The 18,206-nt window shown below is 37.7% G+C and overlaps 3 protein-coding genes across 5 annotated transcripts; 2 read left to right on the forward strand and 1 right to left on the reverse strand.

Annotated features, from left to right (window-relative positions):
* LOC18772327 (transcription termination/antitermination protein NusG) lies at positions 6,073 to 8,934 on the forward strand. Of its 3 annotated transcripts, none has more exons than XM_020567259.1 (5): positions 6,073 to 6,586; positions 7,146 to 7,324; positions 7,888 to 8,224; positions 8,374 to 8,486; positions 8,634 to 8,934. In XM_020567259.1, the coding sequence occupies exons 1-4, from the start codon at positions 6,185 to 6,187 to the stop codon at positions 8,452 to 8,454; spliced, it is 999 nt and encodes a 332-aa protein (XP_020422848.1). In that variant the 5' UTR covers positions 6,073 to 6,184; the 3' UTR covers positions 8,455 to 8,486; positions 8,634 to 8,934. The 3 variants fall into 3 exon arrangements, with proteins under 3 accessions (XP_020422848.1, XP_020422847.1, XP_007205518.1); XM_020567258.1 differs by having other exon boundaries at positions 8,664 to 8,934; XM_007205456.2 differs by lacking the exon at positions 8,634 to 8,934 and having other exon boundaries at positions 8,374 to 8,539.
* On the forward strand, positions 11,802 to 13,247 carry LOC18772485 (L-type lectin-domain containing receptor kinase VIII.2). Its single transcript, XM_020567173.1, has one exon. The coding sequence runs from the start codon at positions 12,009 to 12,011 to the stop codon at positions 13,062 to 13,064; it is 1,056 nt and encodes a 351-aa protein (XP_020422762.1). The 5' UTR covers positions 11,802 to 12,008; the 3' UTR covers positions 13,065 to 13,247.
* LOC18772621 (tubulin beta chain) lies at positions 13,797 to 15,961 on the reverse strand. The gene is made up of 3 exons (XM_007205134.2): positions 15,196 to 15,961; positions 14,832 to 15,101; positions 13,797 to 14,748 (listed from the first exon to the last, which is right to left on the reverse strand). The coding sequence occupies exons 1-3, from the start codon at positions 15,587 to 15,589 to the stop codon at positions 14,069 to 14,071; spliced, it is 1,344 nt and encodes a 447-aa protein (XP_007205196.1). The 5' UTR covers positions 15,590 to 15,961; the 3' UTR covers positions 13,797 to 14,068.

The following is an 18,206-nucleotide window of genomic DNA, read 5'->3' on the forward strand; positions in this document are numbered from 1 at the left end:
GTGTGATTAGATCTGTGCCGTGTGTTTGTGGTTGAGATGGACAAGCAAAGGCCAACCTGATATATAGAGCTTTCCACTAATATATTAGTATAATAATATTATATTATATACATAATATATATTGCTAGAGGTTTCTGCAACTTTTAGCTTTATTGCCACTTTTAACTTTCCACCAACATGATAAGAACCCACCGAAACAAACATATTCATATATACATATACATACATATGTAATATTAATATTGAAATGTGGTAATATAATATGCTATATCTATTCACTTTTCTATTACTAACCACTAACAAAAATGGACCCTTGGTAATACTAAACATATTATCAGTGGGAGACCGTTACTAATACTAACATTTTTCTTATTTTATTCGGTGGTGGTTTTAACCCCATATTTATTTTATTTACTGTATGGTGTAGGTTTATTACCCATACAACAGTATTTATTTAAAAGGGTGGTGCGGGTTTATCGTCCACGCCTTTACTTTTATTTAAATGTATGAAGCAGAATTAGTGCCCATACAAGCACCTTTACTTTATCGCAAATTTACTTTTACTTAAAGTATGATGTGAAATTGACCCTCATACTTTATGAAATTTACTTTATGAAATTAATTTACTGTACATTATTTACTGTATGGTGTAGGTGTATTACCCATACGACAGTATTTATTTAAAAGGGTGGCGCGGGTTTATCGTCCACGCCTTTACTTTTATTTAAATGTATGGAGCAGAATTAGTGCCCATACAAGCACGTTTACTTTACCGCACATTTAATTTTATTTAAAGTATGGTGCGGGATTAACGTTCATACAGCAAGCTATTTAATTTTATTTAAAGTATGGTGCGGGTTTATCGTCCATACCAGTAATTTATTTATCAGCAATTTATTTTATGGATTAATTGTGCTGTATGATGAGTTTTTACAGTATGCAAATCAGGACCAGAAGTTCTTTGATCCTCATCATACAATTACATCAGGACTTGAAGATCCTTGATGATGATATTAATATGAGAGCTGGCAGTCTCTCCGGTACTGTATTTGTAAACATGTGATTGGACTTAAGGGTCCTTGATCCCTGACATGTAAATAAGGACCTAGAGTTCCTTAATGATGTAACAGTACCGTATTGGTTCATAGTGCCGTACACATGGATGATAACTGTACTGGCAGATGTACTGTACACATGAATAGATACGTATTCATGACTTGATGAATAGTACTATTCACATGAATAGTGACGTATGCATAAATATTAACCATTTTGGGTAAACCGTCACTATATACAAAAGGGAACCTGCAGTTCCTTAAACTCATGGATGAGCAATTAAATGAGATGCCAGAAGTTTCTCAAAATATAGACAATTATGTAAGGGCTTGAAGTCCAGAAATATGTACAGAAATTTGTAAAAATGTCCATACCATGAGAATATGTGATTTTGGCTTGAGGTTCAAAATCTAACAGTGTTGAGAACCTGAAGTTCCAACAATTAAATGGACAACTCTTGAGGTATTATTGCAAATTGTGGTATGCCACATATTTCTTTGGCATAAGAAGATGATGAATTTAATAAAGTTCGATTTTGTTATAATCGACACCTCAAGGAAGAAATATATTTTGTGAATTCCGGTTGTTAAGAATACACCGCGAAATGTATAATACTAATATAAACCTCAAATAATGAATTGAGGCTCCCCACATATTTTGTTATATCTGGGCCGGAAGCCCATGGATCCAAATATATGAAAGATCCTGAACTTGAAGTTGTGGGTATATAGTAGTTAATGCTCTTCACTACTATATTGCGATATTATCGTGGCTTTTACTCAATTCATATTTCATGTCCATTTGAAAAGGGCAAATAAATTCTGAGTTTGTGTTTAGCCCAGGCCAAAAAATAAAAAATAAAAAATTTCATACGTTAAAATATGAAATTTGGGAGAGTCAATGTGGTTATTTGAACCTATAAGGCACAAGGTTCCAAACCGTCATTTTGAAAAGACGTAAAAACCACAGGTGCAAGTTTAAGAATGTGCACAATTATTATAATAGGAAAGGAGCATATAACAGATAGATTTTTTCCACCTGCAATGAAGATGCAGGCCCTGTAAAATCTATAAAATTACATTATGTTCTGGAAGCCTCTGAAGGAAGAGGACGGCGCCTCTTAAGCTTAGCCATGAGCCTCTCGTGGTCTCCCAAAATTCTTTCATTAGAGACCTGCAACATGTCTAGCCTTCTCAGTGTATCAACAGAGTACGAACTCACCAGTTTCAACAAGGAATTATTCTCTCCTTTAAGTTTCTCAACCTCCTATTGAGACTCATGAAGCATTCTTTGAAGAGACGAATTTTCAGTTGTTAGCCTCTGAACCTCGTTTGCTCTAGCACGCAAACGATCAGCCATGTTAGAAACAGAAGCAGCACTCTGAATGCTAAAAGCTATTGAGTCATCAATAGCCTCTTCCTCAGACCTCCCTGTTAACAGCATTTCATCCATTGGAGTAATGAAATTCCTAGCTACTATGACAGCAGTAGCATCATTCATCATCACAGAATCATTAACTGTGAGATGACGATTTTGGGATACAAAGGATGGACGCTAAACTTTGGCGTCACTGGTTGTTGTGGGAGCATCATTTAAATTGAAATAATTTGGGCAGGAAGAAGAGGAAGCCATTTTTAAGAAGGTTTCGAAGAAAGCCTTAGGAAAACTAAAGTTTCAGAAAATGAAGGAAGTTAAGTTGAAACGCGATTGCTCCAATCAAGTTTTGCAAAGGCAATATCTATAGACGAAAATATGGCAATATCTTCAGGATTCCAATATCTTCTTGAATCCCCATATTATCTTTTTCTTTCCCAGAGTCCAAAACTTCACGTGGCCTCTAATAATGCCTGTCGGCACTTTCGGCGTTTTCAAGTATTATTTTCATCAAAGCCGATCTTGCTTTACGGATTTCACGGAGCTACTTTTTCAAAAGTATCCCGAGAATCTCGCAATTTTCCTATGGTTAATTTGAAATTCACCGGTTCTACCTATTCATTGTATTTGTGTATAAATGTGTTACTAACGAAATTTTCTTTGCAGAAGACATCCAGTTTACTCCATACCTAGTGATGCGATATCTACTTACTTTTCTTATCAGTGAGCACTCAATATGCCCGAGAAGCAAGACTATCTCTGATCATCCATTCAGGAAGCAAGACTATCCCTGATCACGTTTCCGCTACATCAGGAAACTGTGAAGGCGATCTTATGTTCTAATCTTCGGAAGTCCTTCTAGACTAGGAGATATGAGAGCTTATTGTCTGCTCCCACCAGCTTCCTTCCTTGATTGCTTACCTTACCTTGCAATCAATATCACAATTTTTGTATCTTTTCTTTCTTTTTATAACTCTATGTTCATAAGGGATTTTATTTCTTTAGAATTAACATCTGAAGAAAGAATCCATGAAGTGATCCTAACTCTGAGGGTTATTTGTTTTGACAGAGGCAAAAGAATTTTGCTTTTGCAGGATATAACTAGATCATCAAGCACTACATTTACTGGGCCGATACGAGCTTGAATGATACTTGAGAAAAGTTTCTCCCACCTAAGGATGTAAGCAATACTTGTGTTATTTTATGCTTATATACTTACTTGATATTTTACCTTGAAAGGTAACCAAATGGGGAGATAAGTCCGTTCTAAAAGAATGGCTTGTATGTATCCATGAATTATTAACGCAAATTTTACAGATTGCAAGTTGGATACATTATAATACACTGCACAGATTAAAGTCCCATAAGAACAAAATATGGGTATAGCAGTGATCAATATGATGCACGTCTGTTGCGTAGCAAATGATGTGAATTGAAGTCCCGAAAGGACAATCCTTTGACATGTCAATATTGAGAATGTGCACGCCTAATGCATAGCAAATTGTATGGGTTAAAGTCCCAGAAATTAATCGACATATATGTATTAATCTGTGGCATGCCTGCAGCATGACAGATATATGGGTTCTAAATGTTCCAACTCCCTAAATGGAGATTATCCACGCCCTACTATAAAATAACGCTCCATTGGAGGTTATAATCCACATTCTCACATAATAAAAGCCCCCTGCAGTGGCTTGGGTACCCAAAAGCAAAGAAATGTTTATAATTGATGTATGCGCATGCAAATGAGAATGGTGGGATCATAAATTGATGAATGACAAATTTTGATTTTGGAGTAGCTACTCAAATCATCAATGGGCTGTGTTGATTGGAACCACGTTCAATTATTAAAAGTCGACAATATCATTGGCCAAAATGGAATGAGGCAATTCCATTATAGATGAGAATGAACGTGAAAGAACAAACCCACAGTACGAACCCCAAAAGATGTTAATATTAAAAGTTATACTTGGGTGTTCGGAATAAAAGGGAATATACCTACTTTGTATGACACAATGTTTCTGGCAGAAACAAGGAATGTTGGGTTTTCTCCATATTTACAAATTCAATTGTGCCCCCTTATTGCACATTTACGGAGACCAACATGTTATCTTTAAAGGTTATTAAATGCACGGAGCATATTGCCAGAAGCGATTTCCTAAAGATGTATAAATAGCTAAGTTAAAGCTATATACTGTGTCATAAAGTTTAATCCCTTTAATCAAAATCCTTGAAAGGATTGAAATTGCATGAAGCAAGTCCCTGAATGACATGTGCCTGAAGCACAAAATTTGTACTCAATATTAATGTACATAAATTACATCAGTGAGTATATTGATTATAATGTGTTTGCAACACATTAAAGCTTCTCAAGAGTTCAAGAAATATTTGTCTCGACTTAAGGATCGAGCATTATGCCAACGAGATTCTTGCTTATACTAAGAAAGTATTGAAACATTTTTATGAGGATTATCCGTTGGACACTTTAATGATTTTCCGGAAGTATATTCGACCGGACATCATATTTTCCAGATAGGGCTCAACTCCATCACCATCATTTTGGAATGATGTGAGGTATATTTGATGCTATCTCCGCATAACACCTTGTACGGGCATATTCTTTCAAGTGAACTTACAAATAGCCCAAGTTTTGTTAGAAACGCGGACTCTGAAAATTTCTATGATTTACATAGAGATAGCTCACTGGAAATATATTTACTTACTCAACTACGAGAATTGTTAATGGCTACATCCTCCACTCACTCTGAAAGATTCTCACTCCAAAAGATAGTCATGAAGACATAAGGGGGAGATATTAATCAGGGGGAGCATCCAGAAGTATGCTATACAGATTGTTGTACTCTTCTTTCTTCCTTCCATCAGTTTTCTACCTCACTAGGTTTTCTCCAAGCAAAGTCTGATGAAGCAACTGACATATTATTTGTGGTCTCCAAGGGGGAGTGTTGTAAAGTTTTTGTGTGGAGCCCACTAACTATTCATTTGGAGACTTTGGGTAGAGTTTGTCGGCAACTTTTTCTTACTGCACACTCACGAGAGTTGTACCAATCTGCCTATAAATAGGCAACCTGCAAAGTGAAAGAAGAGAGAAGAAAGAAGAGAAAGGGAGAAACGGAAGGAAACAAAGAAGAGGAAAAAGAGAAGAGAGAAAAGAGAGAAGAGGAAACAAAGAAGAGGAAAAAGAGAAAAGAGGAAAGAGAGAAAAGGAAATAGACAAGAGGAAGAGAAGGAAGAAAGAGGAAAGAGAGAGCAGAGAGAAATTCTCCTAGAGAGAAAATTCAGTGAGCCACACATGTTGTAAACACTAAAGTTGTAGTCATATTATTTTATATAGTGAAAAGTTACTGCTGCTGCTCTCCGAGGACGTAGGCATAGCCGAACCTCGTTAAATGTTGTGTCTCATCTACTTTACGTACAGCTAAATATTCGTACATATTTCAGGTCATTTTATAACACCATTTAATTTATCACACAATCAAATGGAGCTCAAACTTGCTTGCTTATTTATACTTCATTCTAGTTGGTTGACATAAGGGCCTTCGAACTTGAACTTGAATTGCCTAGTGGGCTCGTTGGGCTTATTGGATCGAGCTCTCGATTCAGCGCCGAAAACAAAATCCATAACGACCCAAAACCAAAATCTGGGTTCACCAGGAAAGTCATAATCCGAAGGAAGACGAAGAGATCACAACACCTCCTTATCTCTCCAGTTACAGCGCCTGATTGAAACTTGAAGATGACACAGGGACTTCTCCAATGGAGTCCTTGCCACCAATCTCTCTCCCTTTCCTTCACTATCCCCACAACCAAACACACCCAACTCCCACTCTCAATCTCTGCCACACTAGAACCCGCCACCAGTACCCAACAACACCTCACTGCCAGAGAGAGAAGGCAGCTCAGGAACGAGAGGAGAGAGAGCAAAGCTGGTACCAATTGGAAAGAACAGGTGGAGGAAAAGCTTCTGGAGAAGCCCACGAAGAAGTTCGCTAATTGGAAGGAAGAGCTCAACATTAATAACCTCGCTCGTGAGGGCCCTCAATGGTGGATCGTTAAGGTCTCTCGACTCAAGGGCCAGGAGACTGCTCAGCTCATCGCTCGCTTGCTTGCTAGGAACTACCCTCACATTGATTTTAAGGTATTAAACTAATTCAGTGTGGTTTCCGGGTTTGTTGCCAAATTGACTTATTAATGTCTGTTTCATTCCATTGATTTTAAGGTATTTAATACTTTAGTTCAATGTTTTGGTTTCTGGGTATGATGCCAAATTGACATAATCTGGATATTCATTTCAGTTTGTTCCAAAAATCGGCCTAGGCGGCTAGGCGGCCTGGGCGGTATGTTGCAAAATTGACATAATCTGGATAATCATTTCTGTTTTTTCCCCACGTTTTATATCAATTATGGTACTTTGTAAGTTATATATCTTTTTATTTTGCATGATTTTGGTATAAATTTATAATTTATAATACAAGATAATTTTTTTTAAAGCAATGCCTAGGCGCCCGCCTAGGCCCCGATTACTCCTCTAGGCGCTAGGCCCCTGCCTGCTGCCCGCCTACCGCCTAGCGATTTTTCGAATATTCTGAACATATTGAATTGATGCCCTGCTATCTGAGACTCTGAGTATAGATTATACAATTCATTGTTTAGACCAAAACTAAACAAGGTAAAAATCATAATTGTTTGTTTTTCAGGTGTATGCTCCAGCTATTCATGAGAGGAAAAAATTGAAAAATGGTACTTACTCAGTTAAACCAAAACCCCTGTTCCCAGGGTGTGTGTTTATAAGGTGTGTTTTGGACAAAGAGATACATGACTTCATAAGAGAGTGCGATGGAGTTGGAGGCTTTGTTGGTGCTTTGGTTGGAAATACGTGAGTATTTATTCTTAAATGGTAGGTTTGCTGTGTATTGCCTATTGTTATTGTTATCATAGTAGGAAATTCTTATGTGAAATTGAGAAAAAAAGAAAAAAAAGAAAAGGGAAACAGCAATAGGTTTAATTTTAGTATATATACCAGATTAATGTAATGTGACAAAACCCTATACAGTCTAGCACTGATTGAAATCGTCTGGTTTCATTATATGGTGGTGTCGTAGTATGACAAATGTATGAAGCTTTAGAGTCATGTTATCACTGCACACTTACCTAATATGACGAGATAGCCCAACAAATGGTTAAAAAAGAAAAGCCTTTTGTAAGGGATTTTTTGTGACAATATGAAGCTACATTTGCACTTATGTTTTAGCTAAAATAGACAAGGTAGATTTTGGGTTAAGTTTACTGGTTTACTGGCATTTTTGGGCTTCCCTTAGAGCCATTATTTTCTCCGTTGATTTCTAATCTCAAGGCCATCTTAAGTAGATGTCCTTCTAGACTACTGGCTACGCTGTGTACTTTCCAGTGAGTGTCTAAATGTTATATTCATATGCACAGGAAAAGACAGATCACCAGACCCAGGCCAGTTTCTGAGTTTGACATGGAAGCTATCTTCAGACAGGCAAAGGAAGAACAACAAAAAGCTGAACAAGCTTTTGAACAAGATCAGCAAGAAGCAGCCCTCAACTCTGGGCTCAATTCTGATGATGCTGTAAAATCTACTGGAGATTCTAAACCAAAAAGGCGATCTAGAAAAACACTTGATCCTCTCATAAATGGTTCATCTAAAGGAAAAAACGAGAAGCTCGTCCCAGGTTCTAGTGTACGAGTTGTATCTGGGACTTTTGCAGAATATGTAGGCAGCCTCAAGAAGCTGAATCGCAGAACAAAAAAGGTATACTGTTTCTGGTATTAATTATTTGGCTTGAATAAGTGAAAATTTGAGGAAATAAGCATGCTTTATATTTTTTGGATATGCACGGCAGAATTACTAGTGTCTTCTGGAAACTTGACAGAGAAGTTAAAACAATTGTCATCTTGCAGGCAACGGTGGGATTTACGTTATTTGGGAAAGAAAGCTTAGTAGATTTAGATGTCAGTGAAATTGTTTCAGAGACCATGTAAATATGTTCATCCCTCATAATCATTATTAAATGGTAAGTTTTTCCATATATTTTCCCGTCATCTCTAGATTTATCTTACTTTCGTCTATATGAAAAATGCAGTGCCTTCAAAGTAATAACAGAATTTTGTCTTGTTTGTCATCAAATGAACCTTTAATGCATCTTGCTTGTAATCTGAAGTTTCCATGCCAACATCTCTGATTTGGTTAGGTTCTCATTATAAGTTGCTGATGGTGCCAAGCACCAGTACATGGGAAAAGAGGTGATTACTTTTGACATCCATTACTTGTATTAAGTCGTAAATCCAAGTTAATTGGGATTGGCTACCTGATTTGAGGCTATAGAAATTGCATTCCTACTGATAATGTATGTCCTTCCTAGTGAGGTCACATTCTGACCTCCGCCCAGATGCTTTTCCCCTTTACTGCCAACTTCCTTTATTTAAAATCATGGTGCAATGTGAGTGTTTCATGACGTATCAGATTAGTGTGCTTTTGGCTGTGTTTTGTTACTTGCTGCTTAGGCGTCTTCTTCTATCTGTTCAAATTTGTCCATACTAGCGAAAGCTCAATCATGGCCAATGAAAAATATGCATTCAGGATGAAAATACATCTGCTTGTACACACAGATGAATTGGAAAAATATTAGAAAGGGTTGTTCACCATTTCTACAGAAGGAATAAAAGGAGTATGATATAAGTTGTGACATGAACAGACGGTAATTGGTAGTGATGGTAGCTGGACCAGTTTTAGCATTAGAGGGGTGCCAATCCCAGAGGCAGCCTTTTCTATGCTACTAACCGTGGCTTTGCCGGGAAGGCTAGCTGGACAGTTTTATTAGGGCTCCATGTAAGGGATGAGGGACCAAAGGGTGTCAATTATTAGGGTTTAGCATGATGAAAGAGTGAGGGAAGTCTTTTTAGCACAAAAATCTTCCTCCAGTTCATGAAAACAAACCTGTCTAGATTTACAGACTAAAAAATTCTTCCTCTAAGATGGTAAATTATACTCTTAAGTCCAAAGTCACTCCACCAACTTTACTTTCTTGCTTCACTATTGTTTATTATCATCTTGGGGTCCTTCTCCATCATTATCTTAATGGGCTGCTTCTTTATTTAATGGGGATAAAATGGCCTGCCTCAGATGGTGGTCCTTGCTCATTCGATTTGTGAAAACTTAAATCACATAGCAATTGAATCTGCCAGCACATACAATAAAAGTGATATCTATTGGACAGAAAAGTCATGTTGGCTTTTGCACTCGAGCGTTGTATGATTATACACGTCCTATATGCATGTATTTACTATGACTATAAACATTATTAAATAATTTTCTCAACTTCTTAATCCAATTCTTAATTTGAGTAATGTTTACTCAAATGTTCAATGGCTTTACTTTTTCCGAATCAATGAGACATGAATTCGGCTGGACCTCGGACCTTTTCCCAATATTAGAAAGAGAAGTATCACTAGATTTAAGAGCTAGTTCTTAGTTGGTATTATTAGTCGGAGTCGTCTCAACCCAAGTCCCATATGTTGTGCAAATAGCATTATTCATAACTGACTTAATTGGACCAAGCAAACGGATCATGGATTCATGGTGGCTGCTGAGTCTTTTTGTTTTATCTGGGGTTTGAGGCTGGACAATGGAAAGGGGACCGAAGAAGTTGAAATTTAATGAACTGTCCTTTTCTTCTGTTTCATTCACATCGCCCCGTTGTCTCGCTTTAATGCTTGTATTGCTACTTGCTACATGTGGTTCTAAATACGACACGTATACGTATTCAATACAGATAGGAAGAGATTCCACTCTTCATTTATCCTAGTAATATGAGAAAGGTGAATTCTTGATTCTGAATCACGCAAGGCATTGTTTGCCTGCTTGTACCTTAAACTCATGAGAATATAAATAAATAAATAAAAGAAATGACATTGAAATTCACCACCACAAATAACCCCGCTGTCCAAAATAATATACTGACCCAAGTACCAATGTCACGAACCATGGCGTTCAATATTCAATGCAAGAACAGGTCGGTTGGTTCTCTAGTCTACAAGTTAAACTTGAAAATGCTGATTGCATTAACTAGCTCCACCCTTGGAATCTATATACAACAGTGATTTTCATTTTTCTTATCTAATCATTTAAAAACGAGAGATTCGAATTTGAGATATCTTTCAGTATTGAAAGATACGCGTATGTGACTTGCGCACTCTTTCATTGTTTGTATGGATAATGAGACGCAATGGACAAATTGATGAAGGTTCATTTGTTGTCCAAATTGAAGAAGATTCATTAACCAAACAGTTTGTTTTACAGTGAGGCAGTGAGCTAAAAGATAATGCTGCATTACTATTTTATTTACAGTGAAGGAAAGCCATACTTTTGTTTTGTCCAAGAAGAAAGAAGAGTAAGACGACACAAAGCACGCGCACATTAGTTTATACTGAAAAGAGTTTACTAAAGTGGTCACGATGCACATTACACAACACAACACCACAGCACACCCTCTCCTCTCTTCTCTTCTGTTTGGTGTTTTTATTACACAATTGCTGCAGTTAGATATGGTCCCCTGTTCTTCACCCACCTCCCACAACCAAAGCCTTTTCCATGACAAAAAACAAAAGCAAAAACTTGAAAAAGACAACTAGTGCGAAAATATTAAAAACCCTAATACTCCCGCTTTGTAATCTGTCCATACAGCTGTCACTTTAAAGCTCACTTCTTTCTTTTATAAAGTAAATTGGCAACTCCAACCCTAAAATTTAGAGATATTCTGCAACCCCCACCTGTGTTTTGTTTATTTGCATTTGTTGATTCCCTTATTGGTATTGATATTGAAGGTCTTTCACCTACAATGCCACACCTACCTTGTTCTTTTTTAAGCATTGGAAGTAAGGGTGGGTGATGATTAATGGATTAGGGTCTATGCATAACCGAATGCATTCTCTCGTCAAATTTATGTTATCAAACAAATACTCATATTACTAGACATTTTGTGCTTTATTTTCGGTTAAAACTAAATTAAATTATTAGTTTAAACTCACAATTTGACAATATAACATCTTATTTTATCATATAATCTTGACTCTTGAAATGAGCAATTATATATTCCATCATATTGAATGTTTAAGATTCTTTTAGGGATATGACAAAAAATTATTCAAGGAAAACAAGGGGGCAAAAGAGAAAAAATCATTTTATAAGTTCATCATTACAAATAAAAGTTATGGCAAATTGTGAATACACAAAGCAAAGTGGGCACCTGGAAATTTAAGAAAAGCATAAGTGTACAAATGCAAAAGTTCTTTATTATATTCCCCCAGTCAGCAACCACTCAGAGAAAGTGTCTGAGAGAGCTTGCAGAAACGAGTAAACGTATTTAATTTTCACAACCTCCAAGCCAACCCCCTCCTTATTCTTTACTCTCTTCCTCTGCTTTCCACTTTCAAACCCTAGAAACAATTCACCTTTAGATGCAAATGGGTCTCTTCCCCAAACACTAGAAACCCACTAGTTAATCCATTCCCAGATTCAGCTCAATCCCATTTCAGCCATGGCCTCATTATCCTTTTCCAGACACTTAGCTGCCTTTGTTTTGCTCATTTTCTTCCTGCAACCCTCAGCTGCAGACTCAAACTCCTCGTTTTCATTCACTGAATTTGGTAAAGGTCCAAAATTTGAGTCCAATATTGCTCTTTATGGTGATGCAGAGGTTGTTAATGGTGGGTATGCAGTTCAACTCACTAGTTCAGTGAGATCAAGTGCTGGGAGAACCATGTACAAGAAACCCATCAAGCTCACTGAAGGTAAACCTCAGAAATCAGTATCTTTCTCCACAAACTTCTCATTTTCTGTGTCCACTGGCAATGGGGATGGTTTGGCCTTTGTTATGGTTCCAAGTGGTTTCAATCTTAGCATGTTTGCTAATAGCTCTTTTGGGCTTTCTCTAGGACATGGGAAAGGTAAATTTAAAGTTGTTGCAGTTAAGTTTAATGCATTAAGGGATGCCAAGGTTCATGTTGGAATTGATGTGGGTAGTTCTGTATCAGCTAAAGTAAGCACTTCTTCAAGTAAGAATTTGAATCTAACTAGTGGGAATAAAACGCATGCTTGGATCGATTATGAAGCTGGTTCGAATAGATTAGAAGTTAGGCTGAGTCAATTTGCTCATCCAAGGCCAGCTGATCCTCTGCTATGGTACCCAATTGACTTGTCAGAACTGTGGGAGCATGAGAAAGTGTTTGTGGGCTTAAGTGCAATGAACAGGAATTCGTCTCAGACATGTTTGATAACTTCTTGGAGCTTTGAGCAAAGGCATGTGCCGCACTGGATGCATTCACAGCCACTAGATCCCGAGGTCTTTGCTAAGAATTCGAAACCGGTGAGAGTTGAAACCAAAAAGGATTGTGTAAAAAGGGTTTTTGGTGCAATGGTTTTTGGTGTTGCTTGTGGAGCATTGGCATCACTCCTTGCGTTGTATTTGTGGACCGTCTTCGGTAATCGGCGTCCGGTGGTGCCAGAGGGCTATGCTGAGCAGCCTAAAGAATTTGAGTATGATAAAGTGAAAGTAGGTGTAGATGATAAAGCCATCGAAGATGGAAAGCAGTAGATGTTTGAGTGTCGAAGGCTGTTGCTTGTTGTATTGTAAATCAATCTTGTTTTTCTTTAATGTATTTTCAGGTTGTGTCTTTACTTGTAGTTGTAGTAACCTGGCACTCAATTGTCAAAATGTAGTAACCTGGGATTCCACTTTGAACTGGGAAATTGAAACATAGCATGGTTTTCCCCACTCTTATTTAAAATTATTCAACATTAATGCTGGTAGCTGCTTAAATTCCTTGCAAGCTCGTCAGAAATCCAGTTTTCTACCTTCTCTTATGTCGAAGATAGCAAAGCCCTTTCAATTTCTAGCATGACTTTGCAGTCATTTTTGGTAAAGCATGAGGGCCTCTAATTGCAAGTAAATTAGTCTCAACTTCCAGCCCATTCAAACTCAGGCTAGCACTTGAGAGCCAAAGATTTAAAGATGTAATTTGCTTAGAATGGCATACATAATCTCCGCTTTATAGGCTTAGAACCATAACTTCATTCTCATCACTGCCAACCCATTGAAACTTGGGCTGAGAGATGTTGCCTTTCTGAAAAATACTTGTGATGGCATATACCTTTGTCAAAGATGCAAAAACTCGACAATTGATGCTTCAATCCTTACATATTTTACATGTCATTACAAAAACTTGCAAAATTTTGGATTCAACGTAAAAACATGATAGCAATTCACAGAAAGATGAATCTACCAGATAATGAAGATTACCCGTTGAAACTTGGGCTGAGAGCCAAAGATAAAAGCGCTTAATCTGTTTAGAAATGGCAGTGAAGACGATACACATGCCATTTGTTCAGAAATGGCAACGCATGCTAGTGCTAAAAAGGATTCATATCACCATATAGAATATCTCAGTTTACCCAAAGTACATAACAACAGAGAAACGAAATTGGGATAACAAGTTTGTTTTAAACAATATTAAGACCTACAGCTACCACGAACAACTGATCACTTTGCCATACTCCGGCAACCGGAAGTTGCTGCAATTCACATTAGTCAACATCACATTACACCTCCTGACCTTCCTCCTCCTCCTCGTCCTCATAATATTCATCCTCCTCAGCTGTGGCATCCTGGTACTGTTGATACTCTGAAACCAAATCATTCATGTTGCTCTCAGCTTCTGTGAACTCCATCTCATCCATGCCTTCACCCGTGTACCAATGCAAGAAAGCCTTCCTCCTGAACATAGCAGTGAACTGCTCGCTCACACGGCGGAACATCTCCTGAATTGAGGTCGAGTTTCCAATGAAAGTGGACGCCATTTTCAAGCCAGTGGGGGGGATGTCACAGACAGTGGACTTGACATTGTGCGGAATCCATTCCACAAAGTAAGAGGAGTTCTTGTTCTGAACATTGATCATCTGCTCATCAACCTCCTTGGTGCTCATCTTTCCCCTGAACATGGCTGAGGCAGTTAGATATCTGCCATGGCGAGGGTCAGCTGCGCACATCATGTTCTTGGCATCCCACATCTGCTGGGTGAGCTCAGGCACAGTGAGGGCTCTGTACTGTTGTGAGCCACGTGATGTCAAAGGAGCAAAACCCACCATGAAAAAGTGAAGACGAGGGAAGGGGATGAGATTGACAGCAAGCTTTCGGAGGTCAGAGTTGAGCTGACCGGGGAATCTCAAACAGCATGTGACACCAGACATAGTTGCAGAAATCAAATGGTTCAGATCTCCAACTGTACAAACACAAAAATCAGTATCCCAAATTCCACAATTAAGCAAACCTAAATATCAGAGAACAATTAACTGAGAAACTTACAGCTTGGGGTGCTGAGCTTGAGCGTACGGAAGCAAATGTCATAAAGAGCTTCATTATCTAGAACCATACACTCGTCTGCGTTTTCAACAAGCTGATGCACTGACAAGGTTGCATTGTACGGCTCAACAACAGTGTCTGAGACCTTGGGGGAGGGAAACACAGAGAAAGTGAGCATCATCCTATCTGGGTATTCTTCTCTGATCTTTGAAATCAACAGAGTACCCATTCCAGACCCAGTTCCTCCTCCTAGGGAATGGCACACCTGAAACCCTACAATTCGAAACAAACCCAACCTAAATACCATGTACCAATAGAACAAAAGAAAATAAATGAGAGCAAGACATTCAGGAATTTCATCAAATACCTTGTAGGCAATCACAATTCTCGGCTTCCTTGCGAACCACATCGAGCACAGAATCTATCAATTCAGCCCCCTCGGTGTAGTGGCCCTTAGCCCAGTTGTTCCCGGCACCAGACTGGCCAAAAACGAAATTGTCAGGCCTGAAGATCTGACCGTAAGGTCCAGATCTGACGCTGTCCATGGTCCCTGGCTCAAGGTCCATGAGAACAGCCCTGGGCACATACCTCCCACAACTGGCCTCATTATAATAGACATTTATCCTCTCGAGCTGAAGCTCTGAGTCTCCCTCATACCTTCCGGTGCCGTCGATGCCGTGCTCGGCGCAGACCACCTCCCAGAACTTGGCACCGATCTGGTTGCCGCACTGGCCTCCCTGGATGTGAAGGATTTCACGCATTTTGAATCGAAAAGGCGACGAAAATCAAAACGCGAATTTAGGGTTTTGGTCTCTCTGTGAGAAAATCGCAGAGAGAGAGAGAGAGGAGAAAGAAATGAATGGGGTAGGGGGGTGGGGACGGAGGCGATCTTTTATAGAAAAGTAGGTTTTCGAGAGGCAACGGTTGGATTTGAATGGAAAAGCGGGAAGTTTTGTTTGAATGGGTGGAAATGAGCTGGGGTATTTGTTTAAGGGGATTGAGAATGGACGGTTCAGATTTGAGGGTGGGGTTGGTGGAGGATTTTGTCTTCCTTTATTTGAAATTCAAATTTTAAAAACAGCTGGGTGCCCGGAATTTTGGCTCCTTTTTTAAATTTGGTAACAAGGACAGATACAGTTTTTAATGTTTCAATCTGGCATTGAAAACCAACCTAGCGTCCCTAGCACAAGAATCGGCACTCTATCAGTTGAATGTCGCATTTTACTATGCTTTCAAAAATAAAATAAATAATTGTTAAATTAGTGGCGTCGATCGTTTAAAATAGAAATGAAACTTTATAAGTTGCGCGTAATGCGCATGATTAAAAAAAAGCCTTTCGAACGCACATAAGAGCGTGCAGAGAGGTTAGTTGGTGATAAATCAAATTCTCGTAGAAGACTGTATAAAGTGACTCTACCATTAGCCTTTAGAATTTAGGATTTAGGGTATAGTGAGTTACAATCATTATATATCACAAACACAAACTTATGCGTAATGGTGATCGACCTAACCTAGATTATAAGTGTACACCTCATTAATAAGGTGTCACGCTTTGAGCATCAGACTCGAGCTATGTGAAACTTGATTTTGACATAAGGAGTATCTCCCATTTTTTATTTACAATGGTAAAAGGATATTATTATTTGAATTTCCTTGAGAAATGATTAGGGGTGGGCATCAATCCAACCGAACCGATAAAATCGGTTGAACCAAACTATAATTATCGATCTGGTTTGATTTACACTAAGAAAAAGTCAAATAGTTTAAAAACCAAACCAAACCGTATATGATTTGGTTTGGTTTGATTTTAAACTTGTAAATTGGGATAAACCAAACTGGACTGTTTATATGTATATTTATTTATTTATATCTTATTTTACATGTGTAATACTCTAATTAGTTAATAACTATATATGAATATTTGAATTGTGCTATATTAATTAATGAAATATAAAGTTTTATGACATTTTGAGCTTTATGATGGTTTCGTATTCTAGAAAATGATTTATGTATAAAGCAAGTTGTGAATTTGTTAGTTATAATTTGGCCAACAATGTTGAAAAAATGTAAAAAGAAAAAGAATTGGGATTAGGCCCAAATTGACTAAATCAAACCGAACCAAACTATCTTAAATTGATTTGGTTTAGTTTAATTTTTTTTATAATTTTTATCTAAATTGAACCGAACCAAATCGTTATATTATAATTAATTCAGCTAAAATTTTGAGATGAAATTGATCCGAAGATGATCAAAAAATGGAGACTTTCAAGAGAACCGCCCCATGTGGCTATTGGGTTAATTGACCCAACTTGCAATTGTTTTTATTGTTGGGTGTTCCAGGCAGACCCAATTTCGTTCCTTCCGGTTCGAGTTATGCTCATAGTTTTTATCTGTCGATTCAGTTTCGTTTTGCTATTAGTGTTCGTGGTTCGAAGTTCGAACCAACATAGATTAGCCAATTTGACAACCGATTCAATATAAATTCGATTGGATTGATAAATTAGAAATCCAATTCAATCTTATTATTATGCTAATGCCAAGATTTTTGGGAAACAAATCCAATCTGGAAACGAAGATGTAAATGACTGAATGATGCTGTTAACCAAGAAAATAAAGAGAGGAAAAAATAACATTTAAAAAAAAAAAATCAGATCTCAGTAACTTCAGATTATCTTCAATTCCTTGTGGGAAATTGCAGATAGATAACGCAGTATTGATAAACATCATTGATCCACTAAAAAAACATACGTAAAAACTAGAAAACAATTCGAAAAGAAAAAGCATCTCAGAATATAACTTCCCCATGGTTTTCTTCACAGGCAATCATAGTGCAAGGATAACGATTAAAGAAAATCATCACCGATGCTCGTTTTGAAAAAATTCGACAATAATAAATAAAAACCAGAAGAATAATCAATATGAAAATCTCGAAAAACAGATCTGGGAAATTATTAAAAAGATGAACAACATTTACTCCAGCTTAGCTTTACGCACTAACCCCATCACATAAGATAGTTTTAAGAAGATGAACAAGAGCGCGATAGGGTTCGTGAAATGGCAAAGGGCGGCGGCGCAGGTATTGCGGGTTGTACAAAGCAGCGATAGTGGGAAAGGGCTTCGGAAAATATTTATAAGGAGGGTGTGATTGGAGTTAACCCTAACCACCTGTTTGGTAAGTGGGATAACTCAATCCTGGTTCGTGTATCCTAAAATATTCGTATATATTCAAAGAGTAGATATATATATATATATATATATATACAGCCGCGCGGCTATACTATTTAAATATTCGAATATCAACACGTATAGCCGCACGGCTATACTATTTAAATATTAGCATGTATTCGAAGAGTATAGCCGAGCGGCTATACTATTTAA

Source organism: Prunus persica, chromosome G6 (genome assembly GCF_000346465.2).
Source record: "Prunus persica cultivar Lovell chromosome G6, Prunus_persica_NCBIv2, whole genome shotgun sequence".
Taxonomy (NCBI): Eukaryota; Viridiplantae; Streptophyta; class Magnoliopsida; order Rosales; family Rosaceae; genus Prunus; species Prunus persica.

Bases quoted from the DNA above. Each gene is read 5' to 3' on its own strand.
- LOC18772327 (XM_020567259.1), top strand. From the start codon at position 6,185: ATGACACAGGGACTTCTCCAATGGAGTCCTTGCCACCAATCTCTCTCC. The intron at 6,587-7,145 runs GTATTAAACTAA...TTTGTTTTTCAG, and splicing joins ACCCTCACATTGATTTTAAG to GTGTATGCTCCAGCTATTCA. The intron at 7,325-7,887 runs GTGAGTATTTAT...TCATATGCACAG, and splicing joins GGTGCTTTGGTTGGAAATAC to GAAAAGACAGATCACCAGAC.
- LOC18772485 (XM_020567173.1), top strand. From the start codon at position 12,009: ATGGCCTCATTATCCTTTTCCAGACACTTAGCTGCCTTTGTTTTGCTC.
- LOC18772621 (XM_007205134.2), bottom strand. From the start codon at position 15,589: ATGCGTGAAATCCTTCACATCCAGGGAGGCCAGTGCGGCAACCAGATC. The intron at 15,102-15,195 runs GTATTTGATGAA...TTCGAATTGTAG, and splicing joins GAATTGTGATTGCCTACAAG to GGTTTCAGGTGTGCCATTCC. The intron at 14,749-14,831 runs GTAAGTTTCTCA...GTGTTTGTACAG, and splicing joins CAAGCTCAGCACCCCAAGCT to TTGGAGATCTGAACCATTTG.